This window comes from Ursus arctos, unplaced genomic scaffold (genome assembly GCF_023065955.2).
Source record: "Ursus arctos isolate Adak ecotype North America unplaced genomic scaffold, UrsArc2.0 scaffold_2, whole genome shotgun sequence".
Lineage (NCBI taxonomy): Eukaryota > Metazoa > Chordata > Mammalia > Carnivora > Ursidae > Ursus > Ursus arctos.
This window is the reverse complement of record NW_026622874.1, coordinates 75,778,777-75,798,261: the sequence shown is the minus strand read 5'-3', so window position 1 is coordinate 75,798,261 and position 19,485 is coordinate 75,778,777. Positions and strand designations below refer to the sequence as shown.

General features: G+C 50.9%; 1 protein-coding gene across 1 annotated transcript in view; it reads right to left on the bottom strand.

Moving 5' to 3' along the window:
• SHISA9 (shisa family member 9) overlaps positions 1-11,261 on the bottom strand; it is a 266,534-nt gene extending 255,273 nt beyond the window's left edge. The window contains exon 1 of the mRNA XM_026520300.2: positions 10,699-11,261. Coding sequence (XP_026376085.1) covers positions 10,699-11,261 — 563 coding nt within the window. The remainder of the gene's footprint in view (positions 1-10,698) is intronic.
• Positions 11,262-19,485: the final 8,224 nt, after the last annotated feature.

Sequence of the window (19,485 nt, the reverse complement as noted above, 5' to 3'; positions counted from 1 at the left end):
ACCATCTCCCTGCCTCCATACATAACACTGCAAGAAGTACCCTCATCCACGCCCCCTCCATCCACCTGGGAGAGCTTCTCCAGGGTCCGCCCCCACAAGCGATACGGCCCTGTTTTCGGATACATCCGGATGTCTTAACAAACCAGAACCCTGTGAGTCCACATCAAGGGAGACAGAGAAGCAAGGTGAGCTCTGTGAGTGAGGCCCACATATACCACCTCTGAATGCAACAGGCCCAGCCTGCCTGCTGAAATTCACCCCCCCAGAGCACCGATTCTCAAATGCTGTCTGCCCACCAGCAGCAAGAGCCTCCCCCGGGCCTGTGTTAAAATACAAATTTTCAGATCCACCCAGACCCACTGACTCAGAAACTCCAGGGGCAGGCACGGCCCACCACCTGCATTTTCTGCTGCACAATCAAGTCTGAGACTCTGTTAGGGTCACAGAGGCCCCGAGCTTGGGGGGAGTGGTGGCTCACGGGGCAATGAGGCAATGGAGAACCACAGCTGGTAAGAAGTGTCAGGTGTGAGATACAGGGAACACAGCGAGAGTCCCACATGAATTAGAGGAAAAGATGGAGTCCTCCGAGAGACAAGAGAATAGCAACTGTTCCCATTCATTCACTCGTTCGTTCACTGAACAAGCATGTATTGCCTACCCTGTGCCAGGAACTATTCAAGGCTCTGGGAATACAGCGACATGCAAGATGGACAAGACCACTGCCGGCCCGGAGCTTATGTTCTAGGGGACAGGATAAGAAGTATGCATGTTAAATAAATCAACAAGAGCTGTGAAAATTAAATAAACAAAAGTGTAACATGATCAAGAGACACTGTTGCACAGCAGTGTTATTCCCAACAGCCCAAAAGTGGAAAACAACCCAAATAAATGGATGAATGGATAAACAAAAGATGTGATATGGGATGGAGTACTGACGCCTGGTACAACGTGAATAGAACCTGGAAACATGATGTTCCTACAAAGGAGCCAGACCCCGAAAGCCACAGAGCGGATGACTCTATTTATATGGAATGTTCACAATAAGCAAATGCATAGAGATAGAAAGTAGATGGGTGGTGGTGGCCAAGGGATGGAGAGAGGGAGGACTGGGGACTGGCTGTTGCATGGATGTATACGGACTTTCGATAATGAAAAGGTTCTGGGATCAGATAGTGGTGATGGTTGTTCGACTTTGTGACCATGCCAAAAATCACTGAATTGTACACTTTCTAAAAACTCAAAATCAACAGAGAAAGAGAGAGAAGGTGGTCAGGAAAAGCTTTCCTGAGGAGGAGACACTGGAGTTGAGTCCTGAATGGTGAGGAGTTGGTCACATAGAGATGATGGAAAGAACCTTCCTGGCAGAGGGAACAGCAAGCACAAAGGCCCTGAGGCAGGAAAGAGATCAAATATTTGAGGTACACGAAAGAAGGCCAAGGAAGCCGCAAGATGGCCAATAAGGACGGGGGCATTCAAGGTGAGGACTCCCCTACCCATTCTATGGAGCAAAAAGGCACTCGAGTTAACCCAGCTCATCAGTGCAGGGACCCACATACAAACCTGAGTGTCCCTGACATCAGAGCTCGGCCTCCTTCCCCACTTTGTGCTGTAAGCAGGGTCTGAAACTCAACAGGTCGACAGGAGAGGAACTTCTGAGGCAAACGGCGCATGCCCTCTAACCCGAATTTGCCTTTTTCCCTTCTAAACAGGCTCTTCGTCATGAAATTCAGGGACCTCTGAACCCCTCTGGAATTGAACAGAAATTTTATTTGTGCATTTTTCTTGAACAAGAAGCCATAGCTTTCCCCAGATTCTCTAGGGAGTCCCCCCCCCCCCAAGAATTCCAAAATATTGAGGCTTTCAAGAGGTTCGCAAAGTAAGTTATCGGGATAAGCTACCACGAACTTGGTCGGCACGGCTTTCTACAGATCCCCTGGGTTTCTCCTGAGACCTAAAATTCTTGAAAATCCAGCCCAGAAGCCAAAGCTGCTTTTCCCCCAAGGCGGCCCCTCCCAGAGTGTGCAGTGGAAATGAGGGTTCCTAAAAGGCCTCCCTATCCTGGAAGAGCAGTCTGCAAGGTATGGTCCGCTCACTCCAGGGACCATATAAAATGATTCAGCATCAGGAAAGGAAATCCGAGAACTTGCGTGTGTGTGGTCTTCAGTGGTTCAAGTTAGAAATCAATGTAATGTGTGTACGGATGCTGGAGCCCTCCCTTGAAATGCCCATGCCAGACAGTGAGAATCAGGAACCTCGGGCCCAGGAGGGCACTTGGCAGCAGCCCCACCATTGGGGTACATTGCCTACACTGCAGCTCTGCGGACCCCGAGAGGGGCTATGCAGATAAATTATCTACCTATCTGTAAGTAGGCTAACCATCACCAAGCAGGCATGTGGCTTAAAAGTGTCTCCCGTAACAAAACAGCAGCCTGAAGATAACACAAACTGGCAAACCCAAGAACACAAGAGAGTTGACTGTCCCCCTCTCTTCAACAGCTAGCTTGCAGCAAAGTTAAAAACGATGATTGTCTATTCAGATCAAAGCAAAGTCAGCCAAAAACAATCAAAACTCTCCTGAGAAATATTCAAAGTATGGATTGTTTGTTAATCATGAGCCCCCTCCTCAGCCTTTGAGATATCAGCTGACTGTATCATGTCATCATGCTTAGCAATAGATTTTAAGATATTTATTCTACCTTCAGCTCAGTTTGAAATGTTTTCATATGCACTTTATAATGTACCTAGTAACTGTTCACGGGTAAGAGATACTTATTAGTAAAGCAAATGTATTCGGCATGTATTAGGGCATATACTAAAAAACATGTTACAACACGTGTCCAAAAAATTTAATAAATATGATAAAGGAAGAACCAACTATGTGCTGTAAATGAAACAAATTCCCAAGGATTTGTCATCTGTTTGTGGCAAATAGTTTGGGTGCTTCTCAAACAAAGTGCATTCATGTTACCTAGGGGTCTTATTAAAATGCAGATTCAGGGGACGCCTGGGTGGCTCAGTCGGTTAAGTGTCTGCCTTCGGCTTGGGTCATGATTTCAGGGTCTTGGGACTGATACCCACATGGGGCTCCCTGCTCAGTGGGGAATCTGCTTCTCTCTCTCCCTCTGCTGCTCCCCCTACTTGTGCTCTCTCTCTAATAAATAAATAAAATCTTTTTTAAAAGTACAGAGATTCGGTTTCAATAAGTTTGAGGCAGGGCTTGAGATCCTTCTGCTCAAGTCCCAGGTAATGAAAATGCTGCTGTTCCACAGGTCACCCTCTGAGTAGCAAAATCCTTAAAGTACTATGATGGTCAATTTTAAGTGTCAGCTTGATTCAGCCACAAGGTGTCCAAATATTTGGTTGAAAGTCATTCTGGATGTGTCTGAGAATGTGCTTTTAGATGAGATGAACATTTACACCAAGAGACTGAGTAAAGCAGATGTGTCCTCCATCATGTGGGTGAGCCTCGTCTAATCAGTTGAAGGTCTGAATAGCACAAAAGGCTGACCCTCCCCTGAGTAAAAGGGAATTTTCCTGCCTGATAGCCTTCACACTGGGACATCAGCTCTGCAGATTTCAGACTTGTTAAGGGCAAGTCCACGTGTCTCTTCCTTGATATCCCTTAACCCAGTTCAGAACAATTATGTTGAAACATTGCCATTTTTGAAGTCAGATGATTGAACACTGGCAATTTTATAAGGTTCAATTTAGTGTCAGTTTTTTTCTAGATGTACTTGTGTGTTACTTGTCTCAGGCCATTTGACTGTTGGCTCTGTGAGTGCAGGAATTGTGTCTGTACGATTCACTGTTCTGTTATAGCTCTCAAAACAGTGCCAGGTATGCTGAAGGTGGTCAATAAATACCTATTACATGAATACGTGAAAGAGTGAATGAATGAAAGAGGAGATACTTTCTTATGTAAACCAGGATGTCAGAAAGCAGAGCTCCTCTGTGCCGGATACCGTCCTGGGTGCTGAGGATACAACAATGGAAGACTTTGGTGTCCCTGCCCTCCTTCCTGTGGACAGTCATGCAAGGGGACAGAGGACAAACTAGCAAACCCGTAAATGGGTAAGTTACTTTTAGACTATAATGTGAAATGAAGCCAGGAGCACCAGGCGATGGGCTGGAGGGGCGAGGGCAGTGGTAACTGAGCCTGGGTGGTCAGGGACAGCTTCTCGGAGAAGGTGACATGTGAGCTAAGACCTGAATAGTAAGAGCCAGCGTGTGAGGGCTGACAGAGAATTTGAGCCAAGCCAACACAATGGCTCCAAGGTAGCAATGAGCTTCGTATATTTGAGGAACAAAAAGAGAAGGCTGTGGCCCTTTACTTTCCAATTACAGTGAGCAAATAAAAGACCCCAACATTTCCAAACAGAGCTCAGAGTCCCAGCATCTTGCTTCAAAGCTTCCAGGAGTCCCAAGGTCTGAACTCTGACATTTAAACACTTGAATAGGATTCCTGAGCATTTCCTCTTGTATCAGAAGCATCTTTTCTTTTTCAAGAATGCAAGGGCAATGGGCAGGAGGTAACTTTCTGGAGTGGTGGCTACACAGGAGTAGAGGCTCATCAAACTGCACTTAAACCCCAAATGTGTGCCTTTTATACCCACTGAAGGTGACTTCTAAAATGCAAGGATTCGGGGGCGCCTGGGTGGCTCAGTCAGTTGAGCATCTGACTCTTGATGTCAGCTCAGGTCGGGCTCCGTGCTGGGCGTGGAATCTGCTCAAGAGTCTCTCTCTCCCTCTCCCTCTGCCCCTTTCTCTGTTCTCTCACTCTCTCTCTAAAATAAAAAATAAAAAAATTAAAATAAAATAAAATGCAGGACTCAATGCCCAAAGAGAAGCAAACATATCCTGCAAGGAAAAAGAACTCATAGAGACTTTTCCAAGGCCAACAGGATATGCATGCAAGGGCTTCTCTAACCTGGGGTGCTGGTCGAAACCATAGAATAACCACAGATGTACAGAAAGAGGGGGGAAGCTGGAAAAAGACAGAAAAGGCAGAAGAAGGAAGGACATTTATCACTTGATGCTATTTCTTTGCAAGGGACTCCAGCTCTTCTGAAATGTGTTTGAAAAACACACAGGACACTGTGCTATGTAATTTGCCACTTGGATTTCTGATTCTGTTTGAAGGTGGGCAAAATAATGACATGTGTTCCCTACTGGCTTCAAGTGTACAGAGCTTCAAACATGCGTTCCTGCCCCAAGGTCATTTCTCATCAATGCCTTCTCCAAGAGGGCTGGCCCTGCCAGGGGCAGATGCAGAAAACATCCCTGGTCTTGATCTTGCGGTGGTTCCTTGAACCGGCCCCACTGCATGTGTTGCCATTTGCAGAACATCAAGCACTTCTTTGTGATCTAAGACAGCGGAAGTCCTGCATGTGTCTGCTCAAAGGCAGTGCAGCCTAGTGGTCAGGGACCTGTGCTCTGGCCTCAGATTGTCTGGGTTTGAAGTCTGACTCCTCCACTCCCCGGGGGCTTGTTCATCCTCATGGAAAGCAATCTGTGCCTCTTAAAAGGCAGACTGTCATAAGGCTTGCCTCACTGGGGAAGGACCTGAAATTACATGACAACGTACACGCAAGCTTACCGCTGAGGGTTCTTCAACATCACCTAGGCCAACACTTTGCATGGCATTTAATGTGGTCATATGTGGGTCTTCTCTCCTATTCTGAACCTGCCACCTCCTCCTGATAAGTCTGGAGGAGTTAGGAGACTTGACCAATGTCACACAGAGAAAAAAATGCAGCAGGACAAGGGCCAGGTGCTGAGTTCCACACTACAGCAGAAAAGGGATAGAAAATTTTAATAAGAGTAAGAGTCACTTAGCAGTGACCAGAAAGAGGTCCTGTGCTAGGAGCTTCCCAAGCCCAGCCTCAGCGAAACCTCACACAAGCCTACGACATAGGGATCATCATTATCTCATCTTACAGACAAGAATCTAAAACTCAGAGAGGTGAAGTCACTTGCCCAAGGTCACACAGCTTTTAAGTGGCCAAGCCGGACTGAATCTTCAGGCTATCTGACTTGAGCCCCAGCTGCTAAGTTCCGCGGACAGCATCTCCAGGGACTGCAGGTAACAGCACTAAGTGAACTGGGTGGGGGGTGGAGACCCAGGGCAACCTGTGAGCTTCGTAAAGCACTCATGGCAACCAGCAGCTTCCATGGGAAAATGCAGGTCCAGTGCTGTCGGACCTGCCAATTTCTCAAGAGAAGTCAGAAATCTGGACGTCTGTGTGAAAACTCCTAGCTTTTAAACGTTGGCAATTGGTTCTAAGTTGGTTTTAAAACACGATATGTAATAGAGACTAAAGAAATTTCACAGCCGGATGCAGTGAGCCTTGACTGGATCCTTGATTGAAACCCCAAGCTCTGGAAGACATTTTTTGGCATGACTGGGAACATTTTAATACGATTGGATATCTGATGATATGATGGAATGTCCGTCCTTTTTCCTGGGTGTGATACTGGAATTGTGTTGTGTGGGAGAATGCCCTTGTTCTTAGGAGATCACACACCAAAGTATTTAGGGTTGAAGTGTCATGTCTGCAACTGATTTTCAAATGCTTCAGCCAAAACACAAAGGAAAAAGAGAGGGAGAGAAGAAAAGAGGAAGAAAAGGAGAGAGAAAATGAAAATACGGAGAGCACTATAAAGCAAATATGACAAAATACTAATGATTGTTCTGTCTAGATTTGTAGTTCGCAACTGGCAGTGTTTCTACCCCTTGATGACATGTGGCTATGGCTGAGGACATTTTTAAAATTTTTTTACTGTCACAGCTGGGTTGTGGGGTGGGTACTACTGGCACCTAGTGGGTAGAGCCTAAGAAGGCTGGCAAACACCCTTCACTGCACAGGACAGCCCCCCGCCACCAGGAATGAGCCGCCCCCAAATGGTGGTGGTACTGGGGTAAGAAACCTCGAAGGCTATCCTGGACTTCATTCTTATTAGTCTTTCAAGTCTGGGGGGTGGTTTTTGTATGTTTAAAATGATCCACAATAAAAAAAAAAAAAAAGGGAGAGAAACTCAAAAATAAGAACACATCGATAGAAATACCTTGCAGACCAAACGAAACATGTCTGTGGCATTTGGTAACCATAGCTGGCCACCATTTGCCATCTCTCCTTCCAATAAATAGTGGCGGGATGTCATGTTGCTGTAGCTGGTGAGTGAGTGTCTATGGAGTTCTTACACTAGCGTGGGCAAGACCCCCACAGCTCCTGGAATTACTTTCTCCTGCTTTCAGTCCCAGTCAGTCCAGAAGGAAGCAAGTCACATGCCCAGGATTGGAGCCTGAAAACTGACATCATTGAGGCCTCTTCTGGGATCACACAAGTGCACGGGGTCCCAGGAGCAGCTGGTGACATGGGGACAGCAAGGGGCTATAAGTCTTTGAAGGGAGGATGCGGCCTGACAAAATGAGAACAAACCCCTCATCTCAGTAACCCTCACAGCCCAAGACAAAATAAATTAAGAAGCTGCGGCCAGCACATCAGTTTCACCTGGAAGCCACCTTCGACCCTCTCTGAGGCCAAGCTCAGGTGTGCCGGCCCCACCCAATTCACCCCTTAGCCCCTACAGGCAACAGCTAAGGAGCTCCAGCTGTGGCTGGGACTCCAAATGATTAACTTCATCAACAGGGCAAGATGCATCTGGAGGGTCCTTGGGGCAGCTCCCAGGATCACAAACACACAGAAAGCCCTACACGTGCAGACAACAAACAGAATGCAAACAAGAGAGTCGCACTGGATTAATTCCTCCATTCCCAACCCTGTAAGCTATTCCCAAACTCAAAACAGTCTTGGTTAACGCGGAGGCCACTTTTTATGAGCCATTCAGGGAGGCTATTAAATGCGGATTTCTAGGACTCATCCCCAGACCTACCTTGATTTGGAATCTCTCTGGACAGAACATGAGAATGTGCATTTTGCGTTTTTCGGAGCCCCCCCCCGCCCCCACAAATGCTCACTAAAAATGAAAACACAGTTGAAACCGGGGAGTTGGGGACTGCAGTTTCCTCCATGACCTTGGGCCAGCCACCCAAACCGAGCCAGGATTTTCTCATCTATAAATGGGAATTAACAGCACCTGTCTTATAGTTGCCAGCACTAAATAAGAGGTTTACACACGCATGCACTCACACGCGCACGAACATACCCACGTACACACGTGCGTGCGCGCATACACACACACCCTAGTACGGTGCCTGGCAAATGTTAGTTCCTTTTCCTTAATAGTGATTGGCCACACATTGGAAAGCCTAGAGAGCTTTATAAAAGTACACAGGCTTCACGCAGCCCTACAGATTCTGATCTAAATTGTCTAGGGTGGGGCCCCTAGCAACAGGGTTTTTTAAAAAGCCTTCCAGGTGATTCAAAACAGAAGCCAGGGTTGAACACTATACCATGGAAACTGCCAATAAAAATCACCTGTTCTTGGGGGCACCTGGGTGACTCCCACCGTGGAGCCTCCAACTCTTGATCTCAGCTCAGGTCTTGATCTCAGGGTGGTGAGTTCAAGCCCAGGATGGGGGGGATGGGGAATCAACTGTTCTTTCTCTCCAAGAGAATACACTTTCACTGCATTCTGGAATTCCCAAAATGTGTACAGAGGAGAAGCCACGTTGACGCTCCTACCAGAGGACTGGGTGCTGGCAGATTCCACCCCCAAACAGCCCTTTCCTGGTACCTGCAGAAGAAAGTGGCTGCAACCAGCTAGGCTGGATGATTCTTTTTCTCCTGACAGAGCTGCAAGGGGGCAGGACAGGAAGTTGAGTCCCTGCTGGGCCCTTAGGTCTGCTGCGGAGTGCTGTCTCCACAGGAACACCCAGATCAAAGAGGGCCCGAAGCTAGCATCACCTTCTCCCACAGACGTCCAAAGGGAGCCGCCCACCCTTAGCTGGGCTCCCACCTTCTCACCTCCCTTCTCCCGCCTTTCCTACCACCCCCCAGCCCCCATCCCAGCACCCAGGAGGGCTCCTTTAAGCGCTGGTTTGCAAGGAAAAGGCTCAGTGGATATTTCGGCAGAGGAATTAACCCGAAACTGCAAGGCAGCCTACCTATCCCTGGGTGACTCTCTTCCTACCAAGGCGACACCCGCTGCCTGCCTGCCGCAGTCCTGCCTCGGCACTCCTCCCTCACCTTAACACAGACCCCGGGAAGCCATAGGGATTGGCGGGGACTGCGGGGACGTGAAGCACTCGCCGCTAAGGCTGGTGACGGGGCATCTTGGGGTTGCAGGAGGTGGGCGGGGCCAGCGTGTTACTCTTAGTTGGTCAGGGTTTCTTGAATACCCTCGAAGCTTACTTTGTGCAAGACCCCAACATCCATCCACGCCTCCCTGCTGACCCAAACCAAGAGCAACTTCTTCACCTCTTCCCCCAAATCCCTCCCCACTGGAAAAAAAAAAAAAGTCATCGGATACTCCGCGTATAAATAGAAAATAATTACTAGTGAGGTGGTAATGTTCCTTCGCCTATTTTTGGTGGGTCTCTTTGTTCAGATTTTTTAGGCAGGCGCACGGAGCGCGTGCATCCACACGCTCACACACGGGCCCCCGCCGGAGGTGTGGGGCGGGTGTGTGTCTGGAGGGGGGGGACACGTGGCGACCCCGTTGCCCACACTCGGAAAGAAGATCAAGCTTGCGCCCAACCATCCAGCTGTTCGAAGACAGCCTGTCGCTTTTCAACCCCGCCCGCCCAGACCTCACGCCAACCCTGGCCTCTGTAGGGTCTGGGGGCTGTGTCCTCGGGGCAGTGTCCTCCGCCTCCAAAGTTACTGGGTTGTGCGAATCAATTTAGACACTTTTTAAAAAAGCAAAAGGCAAATAGCTCCATTAATCCCCAAATGCCTTTTCCCATCTGCTGCGACTTGCTCGCGCTGGGACTTGCATAATGAATAAGGCAACCGGGAAAGTTGACGAATCAGGGTGTTGGGGGGCGGCGGAGGGGGTGTGTGTGTGAGCGGGGCTCCCGCCCTTGGAGTCCGTGCCAACCCGGGCAAGGGGCTCAGGGGGCAGCTGAGGCCTCGGCCCCCAGTAGGGAGAGGTGATGACCCGGGAAAGGGGCGAGGGGTTTGGGCACGGGGGAGGCAACCGAGGTCTCAATTCCAGGGACCCCGCAGCTCAGGGAGAGCGAGGCGGCCGCTCCAGGCAAGGCTTTTGTTCTCGCCCTCCCCTCTCTTTCCACCTCCCTCGCCTCTTTTTCGCGAGCCTTACGAGTTGCAGGCGGCACACACTCCTTCCCTCCCTCCCTCCCTCCCTCACACACGCGCGCGCGGGCTCACACACGCCCCCCTTCTCTTTCGGGCTTGCCTGCCCTGTTTACCTAGAGGCTAGGATGTGGAATCCGAGCGGTGGACCCCTCCCCAAAACCCAAGACTTCGGGGCAACGGGCTCCTGGGCTGTGCGTCTCGGGTCCGCTTCAATCCCAGCCGGGAGGGGGCGGCGAGAGGGTGAAGGGGGCAAAGACCCCCGACACACACACACATACACACGCTCAAAACCACACCTGTGCGGAGCCCAGCGCCCCCTCTCCGCGCTCCCAGCCGAAGTTGGCTTTCCCGGGCGACCTCCCCCAGCGGAGACGCGGGGGGGGGGGGAGGGAGAAGCGCCATTGCCCGGGGAAAGGTGGAGAGGGAAGAGCAGGGAGAGCGGCGCCCGGAGGGGAGGCGGAGGGGGGAGGCAGCCCACCTGGACATGTGCTCTCTTTGGGGCCGGTGCGCTTTCTCCAGCCCCAGCTTGGTGAAGATGCCTACAAGCACCATGACGGCCACCACCCCGCAGATGATGTAAACGATCAGGTTGGTCTTGTCCTTGGTGGGGTCGTGCAGGGGGTCGTCCTTGCGCGCGGGGGGCTTGCCGGTGTTAAGCCAGAGCGGAGTGTCGTAGTTGGTGCAGGTGCTCTGGTTCAGTCGCCGCTTCTTAAACGTGCAGCAGAACCGGAAGCCACAAGTCCCGCAGCAGAAGATGAAGTCGCCCGAGCTGCAGTTGAACGGCGGGTCCCACTGGCCCATGACATCGAAGTAGCCCCTGCAGAAGTCCGGCGTGGGCGCCCGGGTCGGGGGCGCGTCCGAAATCCCCGCGCCCTCGCCGGCCTCTCCGGAGGCGGCCCCGGAGCGGTTGCCCCCCGCCAGCACTACCACGCCGCCCAGCTGCGCCAGCTGCCCGTGCCCCGCTCGCTCCTGCGCCCGGCACACGCGGGCGCACAGCTCCGTGAGGAAGCAGCCGAGGAGCAGCCGGAGGACGCGGCGCATCGTGTCTCCCAGCCCGGGCTCGGCCGCTCGGCCGCCGCTGGAGCCGCTGCAGCCGCCTCTCGAGGCGCGGCCGAAGCTGCCGAGGCTGCTGCCGGGGGCTGCGAGCCGCCGCGGGCCGCACATGCAGGGAGCGGCGCGGGGCGCTCGGTGGTCGGCGGCCACTGCGCTCGGCTCAGTCCGCGTTCGCCTCCAGCGCGCCGCGCGCCGAGGGGCCGGCCGGGGAGGAGCGCGCCTGGCCGGGCGGGGGGAGGATGAGCGGGGGCAAGCGCCGGGTGCAGGTCCGGCCGGCTACGGGGAGAGGCAGGGGCCGGAGAGCAGGGGAGAGTCGGCCTGTTCTTGCTTGCCCTCCGCCGGCGGCTCCGGACCAGCCGCCCCGCGCCCGCTCGCAGGATCCCTCTCACCTCTCCAGCTCGCCAAGTGCGCTGGAGAGAGCGAAGCAACACTTGTGGAATGAAGGGAGGGCAGGAGGGAAGGGGGAGGGGGAGGAGGGCGGGCAGAGGAGGGAAGGGGGGGTGGAACGGGCGCGAGCTCGAGAGGGGCGGGGGCGCGGAAGAGGTGACTCGGGCGGGCGGGAGCGAGTTGGGGGGCGTGCAGAGCTGAGCTAGGCTGGCGGGCGGGGAGGAGGGAGCTTCGGCAGGCGCCGGGGCTGAAGGCACCGCTCGGGTTTCCCGGCAGGTGGAGGACGGCTGCGGGACCTCCCGCGCCCTCTCTGGGCGGGAGGCGCGGCTCAGACCTGGGCGCAGAGGCGGCTCCGCCCGTGGCTTTTTCAGGCGTGCGTGCGCAGGGGCTGCGGCTTGAATCTGCCCTCCAGGGAAGGGGTGACTCGGAGGGGATAAGGACAGACTAAGTGGCTTCCACTCCAAGGCAGACGGGGGCACAGTCTGATCAGGCTCGCCTTTTCCAGGTGCACCGGGCCCCCTCACCCTTCCCCGACTGAGCCCTCCAGCCAGGCGCGCCTCCGGATGGTTCAACTCCCTGGGACGAGCCGAGGACTAAGGCTGAGCTGGGAAGGCGGGGTAGCAAGACACTGGGCCCGGGGTAAGCACCCCCGGGAGAGGGCCGTGGGACCAACTACAGTCAAAGAAGCGCAGGGGGTAGGGGGGAGGCAGCAGACAAGGCCGAGGCAGTGGCACGTCCCACATCCCGGAATGTCTTTCCTTGGGACTCTCCTAGGCCCCTGGACCTGGCACTTTCTGTCCCTCTACGACCTCGCAGCGTTCCCTGCGTTCCACAGGAGGGCACACCGCGGCGCCGCCTCTGCGCGCCCAGATCTGGTGCAGCGCAAGGCCTGGGCACCCAGCCTCAGCCACCCTCCCGCGCCTGGAGCCCCCGCGTGGGTCTCCGGAGCTGGCTGGCCCCTGTGCTCACCGAGCCCCCCAGACATCCTCACCCGGTGCTGCGGAGTCCGGCCTTGCGCCCTCAGCTTCCAGCCTCCCTCTGGTCGCCTGTCAGGAATTTCCAAATCTGCCTTCTCCACTCAGCCGATTCTAGTCATCCGTCGTCCCTCTCCCATTTCACCCACTTCTTTCCTCTGCTTGAATTTGACTCCAGTAGCCCCCGAAACAGGATTTGCACCAAAGCTGCTACACCGAATTTAGATCTCCACACGCCCCTGCGTTTTGTTTTTAATTGCATTAACTAAGTATACACTTTGCAGTAGGGCTTGGCGATTTGCAGGGAAATGATGTTTCCACCACCCTCCCCTCCATTGGGCTGCAGTCAGGGGCTTCTGGGGCATTTTCAAAGCACCAAAAAGATGGGCCACAAATAAAATGACATACGGGGTCCCCTTAGTTGCAAAAGCATGGGGGGGGGGGTTGTTGGCCTCTACTGCAGGTTTTCTCTGCATGAGAGGGAGTTTGGTTAATTGCCCCTTCTCTTTGAAGAATGTCGCCTACTGTCTTCCCAAAGACTAGCAGAGAATGACCCTGTTCCAGCCAAAACAAGCCAGGCCAACACTGATGGAGCATATCCAGGAGTATACCAGCCCTAGAAGACGTGTTGAATTATGGGCCGTATTTTGTCCCAAACCCACCTGGACAAGGTGTGAGATTGTTTAGTCTAAATTCATCAGCTCCATCATAATGGGATCCCCAAAATAGGATAGTGTGGCGCGTCTGTCGACCCACACCCACCACCACTGTGTGAGTCCCTACAAACACAAGCACTGGTGTGTGAGAGCTAATGATAGCTGACATTTATTCAGTGCTTGCAACATGCCCACTAAGCTTGTCTTTTCTAAAATCACCTCCTCACAGATGCTTAGAGCAGTGCCTAGCATCTAGCAGACAATCTGGGAATATTTGCTAAAACATTTGAGGGACTGATCTCATTTAACTCTATCTGCTAGGTAATATAACCGGGCTCACACAACAGAGGGAGAGACTGAGGCCCCAAGCAATTAAACCAGGTGCCGACGGTAGCACAGGGAGGAAGTGCCCCAGTTGGCTTTTGACCCAAGAAATTTGATTCCTGGGCCTGTGTTCTAACCACTGCAAGTAGTGCCTTCCTAAAATAGGCATCCAGGCTCCTTAGCCACCTGATGTTATAATATATGTTTGGTTTCTGTCTGTCTCCCCACATTGAAATGGTAAACGCCAGGGCAGAAGGGGGCCTTGAGTCCTGCAGAGTCTCCCACCGCCTGCAGTAGTGCTGGATGTGAGAAGCACTCAAAAAATATTTACAGTGTGCTTTGATTAACTTGTGAAGATCTTAGATGCAAGACCCTGGGTGTTAAACCAAGAGAGGAAAAGGGAGAGACGATGGAGTTTCTGCTGTGGGGACCATACAGAGGGGTTGGGATATTTCTACGCACTAAATCAGAATTGGGGAGGGCTACTCCAGCAGGCTTGCCAAGGTCCAGGAAGCTGAGGCTCAGAGGGGTTAAAGGCTTTGTCCAAGGTCAAGTGGCCAGCAAATGGGAAAGCCAGGGCTAGATGCAGCTGCCCAACTCCTAATCTCTGGTTTCCTGCCTTCCCACCCCATTGCACCCCACTGAGGCATCTCCCAGCCAGCATCTGGGCAGGGAGCTTAAGGCAACAGCCCGGTAGAAGAGTAGGTCACAGACACCTTCCCCCAAGAGCTGGGGGTTTTCACACGCTTCTAAATTTGATTTGAAAAAGGAAAAGAAAAAAAGAAAAAAACCTTAGCGAAAAGAGACAAAATCTAGACAGAAAAGTCCATTTTAGAATCTGCCTCCAATCTCTGTAAAATATTGCCTGTCACCAGGACATTTGAGACCGGGCCTCAGAGGAGACTCCTCGGGCTGCTGTTCCTGGCTTTAATTAACAGAGACTGCCCCCTGTTTGTGACAAGGAGAGTGCAGGGATCCTGCTAGGGAAAGAAGCGGATCTGATCTACCCCTCGTGGCTTATTTGCCAGATCCCAAACCTTAAGCCTGCTCTCACACCACACACACACACCCCTGCCCCAGCCCCCATGAGCTTCACCCAAACCAAATTTCCTTGCTGCTCTTGCCTGCCAAGGCAGCCGCTGCCCCTCTGGAATATTGCCCACGCCTGTTTCCCAAGCCTTTGAAAAACGTTTATAAGAGGGAGGAACCGTCTAGGTTCATTTTACTCTTTAAAGGAAGGAAGTCCCCCCCCCCTTTTTTTAAAGATTTTATTTATTTATTTGAGAGAGAAAGAGACAGAGAGCTTGAGCAGAGGGGAGACTGAGAGGGAGAAGCAGACTCCCCCACTGAGCAGGGAGTCCAAGATCATGACCTGAGCAGAAGTCAGACGCTTAACCAGGGAAGACCATGACCTGAGCTGAAGGCAAACGCTTAACTGACTGAGCCACCCAGGCGCCCCAGAAGAAAGTCCCTTTCGTCTGGGTATGTCAACTCAAATCAATAGAGTCACTACCTCCTAATAGATGTGTGATTATTGAGAACGTGCCCCCATTCAGAACACGTGATTGAGAAACTATTTCTTTCAGGGCTCCTGGAGGGAGGGGGGGTTATAAACTTCCCAACTGAGACACCTGGCAAGTTCGTGGAAGATGAAAAATCATCAAATACCACCCCCCACCACTAGCCAGATGAATTCATGCAAATGTGTTGAAATTAAAATGCAGCTCTTAATGAAAGTACTTTCTATGAAAGAGATGATGACATTATTATTTACAACACAGGCACTTTTAATATCTAAAGAAGACTCTCATTCGCTCTAGGCTTAATTATGTCAGATTGCAGTACAGCTTGCAACAAGACCAAAACCGTATTCCCCAACAATTAGGGCAAGGGAACAACGTTATAAAGCATGTTTACTTACCGGGACTTGCAACCAGGGTCCATAAGCAACTCAGCATATTACATGATGTGTGCCGTGGCCCTCACTGGAAGGAGTTGTTTGTTAATAAGTCCTCATCAGATAGCTTTTAGGGTTTCAGAAAGGTTTCTTAGCAACTGTTAGCCTTGAGGGGAAAAAAAGAGAGAGAGAGAGATGTCACAGAAGCTGTTGATTTGAAACCTTAAGAGCTACTGGGGTCCAAATCGAAACTGGACCCCCATAGCTGGAGCCCAGGGAAAGACCAAAGAAAGGAAGCAGACCTCTCCAGAAGGGCAGGTGGCAGGGGTAATAAGCAAAGGAACTTACAAGGCTTGTCCTGGGCCCTGCAAGACCAGTGGATCTCTGCACCTGCCTGCTGGAATCTTACAAGTTTCTATTATATAGAGGCTTCAGTGGGGGTCTGCAGGATACGGTCCAGATGGTCTTAACAGCACTTTGCTCTCTCAAGGTTACATCCTTGAAATAGACTCCTAGTTCCAGGGCGGTGGGTGGAATATACATCCGAAGGACAGGGGAGGGGTGAGGAGCCTCTGATTGCCCATGTCCAGCTCGGGGGGGTCAGCCAGAGGTCATGTCCCCTCGATGACTTCCTCCCACAGAAGCCAAAATGGGGCAAGCCGTTGCCATGCTCAAGCAACACGCTGACTTGATATATTTTGTTCTCTTACTCTAAAAAGATAAAGGATCCTTTACGGAAGAAGTGAAGTGGGTCTGAAGTATGGTTTCCCCAGATTACAAGAGGTATGTGAGATGATTTTTGGTTTTACCCCAAAGGTTTTTTTGAATAGTTTTGTATTTATTTCAATGTGTAGCAGAAAAAAATAATGGCACATCAAACCCATGGCTCAGTGGGCATAAGTATTAAAGGTGTATTTATAGTGAAATGTGAAGTGCCTGGTGTTTAGGAGATGTGGATTTTGGTATCAGGATGGGGTTTCTCAGCTTCAGCGGTACTGACATTTTAGGGTGGATCATTCTGTGTGATGGGGGGCTGTCCTGTGCATTGTAGGACCCTTAGTAGCACTCCCGGGCTCAACTCACTGGATGCCGGTAGCAGCTCCCCGTTGTGACAAACAAAAACTCTTGACAAGCAGACATTGCAAAATCGACTGAGAACCAGTGATTCTTTGCTGATGTTTAAATCCTGCTTCTTTCTCATCTGAGGTCTGTGACCTCAAATGAGTCACGTCACTTCTCTCAGCCTCAGTTTTCCCATCTATAAGATGGGAATAAGAACGGTGCCTTTCCCCAGGAATATTACAGACGCTTCATATCTGGTGTAGAGTGCTTAGCACAGTGAACGGAACCTTTGCCGGGCTTAGTAAAGGGTCACTCTTATTACAGGAAGCCTGAGGGGGCCTACTAGGTGTTAGGCACTGCCCTAAGTACTGGGGAGAGAGATGGCTAAGACAAAATCCTTGCCTTGAGGATGTCAGAATCTCCAGGGCAAGAGAGAATACACCTGCCATGAAATCTTATAGGATCCCATGCTCAGGAGGGCTCCAGGGTTAGTCCACTGCTCTGCAGGTACCTTGAAATTCTAAATGATTTCTGAACATGGGGCCCCACCCGTTATGCAGCCGGTCCTCTCTATAGGGGATGCAACTCGGGCAGAAAGAGAGGTCGAGCTTATGGGAACTTAGAGGGGGATGTTTAGCTCCAACTTCCCTCGCAAAAGCTTCTCACGGTGGTGACATTCCAGCAGTCCTGAGTTAAATGTGTGCAAGCATTCTCAGCAACGGGGCAGGAAGAATTTTGGTAGATTCTTTTTAAAAGTAGTCCTCAAATGTCAGTCCAAAGAACAATACGGAAGGTGTCAGTAGTAAAATTTCCACTGGTCCATAGAAAATCGAGAAAAATTATGGTTGATGAAATAGGTGTTCAGAAAGCTCCTCTTTGAACAGTTGTAGACTTTATTTGTATAATTCACTTTCTGAAGTTATGTTAGTCTTATACTTAATCATCTTTCGTAGATGTTAGTCTTATGTTTATCATCGTGTGTGTGTGTGTGTGAGTGTGTGTGTGTGTGTGTGTGTGACTGTGTGTGTGTGTGTGTGTGTGTGTGGCATTTTTAAAATATTTCTTACCAGGGAAAAACTAGAAAACTTATCCTCCCCAATTTTTCGTCATTTTACTGTGCATGAAATCCCAGAGTCGGGGATGACTAATTTAAGAACCTCGCTTTTGTTCACAAGTAAAGCGGCGGTTTGAAGCAATTATCTGAATAATTTAAGTCCCTCTAACTGTAGTAGGAAACCAAAATAGGTTTTAGGGTCATGCATTTTCCAGCTAGCTACGTTGGGTAAAATTACAAGGTGTATCCCCGGGAATCCGCTAAGGCTAGATGGAAACCACACAGCTCCCCAGACCCATGTCTCTGTGCTCCCACCAGTGCCTACAAATACAGATTGTATCGGTAGTTTTTGCCATGTAACAAATCATCCTAAACCTTAGTGGCTTAAAATAACAACTCTTTTATTTAACTAACAGTTCTGCGGGTTGGCAACTTAGGTTGGTATCAACTGGATGGTTCCTCTGGTCTTAGTTGGACTCACTCATGCATTTGCTGCTAACGGTCAGGTCTCCAGGGTGCTGTTGGTCTGGGACAGCCATCAGCTGGAACGGGTCCTCTTTGTTCCATGAGATTTTTCCTAAGCCATCAGGCTAGCCTTTTCACATGGGGCCTTGGCAGGGGTCCTGAATCACTAAAACAAAGCATGCAAGACTTACCGAGACCCAGGGTCAGAACATTCTGTTGGCACAAAGCAAGCCATAAGCCAGTTCATATTCAAGTAGGAGGGAAATAGACTTCTCTTAACTGGAAGAGCGGCAAAGTTGCATTGAAAAGGGACACGCATACAGGGATGTGGGATTAAGTAGCCATATCAACTGTCTTAGTCCATTTGGGCTGCTCTAACAGAACACCATCCACTGGGTGGTTTGTGAATAGTAGGAATTTATTTCTCACAGTTCTGGAAGCTGGCAGGTTTAAGATCAAGACGCAAGTATGGTCGGGGCGCCTGGGTGGCTCAGGTGGGTAAGCTTCCAACTCTTCATTTCAGCTCAGGTCATGATCTCAGGGTCGTGAAATCAAGCCCTATGTTGGGGCTCTGAGGTGGGCATGGAACCTGCTTAAGATTCTCTCTCTCCCTCTCCCTCTGACTCTCCCCACCCCCCATGCTCTTGTGCTCTCTCTCTCCAAAAAAATAAAGAGAAGACACAAGCATGGTCACATTCTGATGACAGCCCTCTTCCTGGTTCATAGTCAGCATCTCTTCAGTGTATCCTCACGTGGTGGAAGGGGTGATGGATCTCTGTGGGGTCTCTTTTGCACAAACAGTGATTCCATTCATGAGAACTCCACCCTCATGACCTAACCGCTTCCCACAGGCCCCACCTCCTGATACCATACACTGGGCATTAGGATTTCAAGATACAAATTTTGAGGGGACACAAACATTCAGACGCACAGACATGCACCGACTAACCACAGAGTCCGAATCCCATTACTCCCAACCACAGTAGAATGAAAATCTCCATGTCACAAGACTGCCCCACCAACAGTATTCCAGGGGAGGCTTCTACACAGCCAGAGAAACAACCGTCACAGAGAGCTATGTAAGCTGTGTTTTCAGCTACAGGTTCAGCACAAGCCCCAAGCCAATAGTCAGCCATGTGTCCAAACCGGTATACTGGGAGGTCCTTGGCACCATCCTTGGTCTCAACTTCCGTATCCTATCGGTCACCAAGTTCTGTCAATTCTCCCTCCTGAACAAGAATCACATCCTTCCTTTCTGTCATCCCCATTGTTCCTGCCTCAGTTTAGCCCTCGTCATGTCTCACAGTGACAATGGCACAGCTCCCTAGTTTCGCCTAGCTCCCCCACGTCCTCATCCTGAATCCAGTTGCTCCTCTGTCACTTAGCAAGCCTT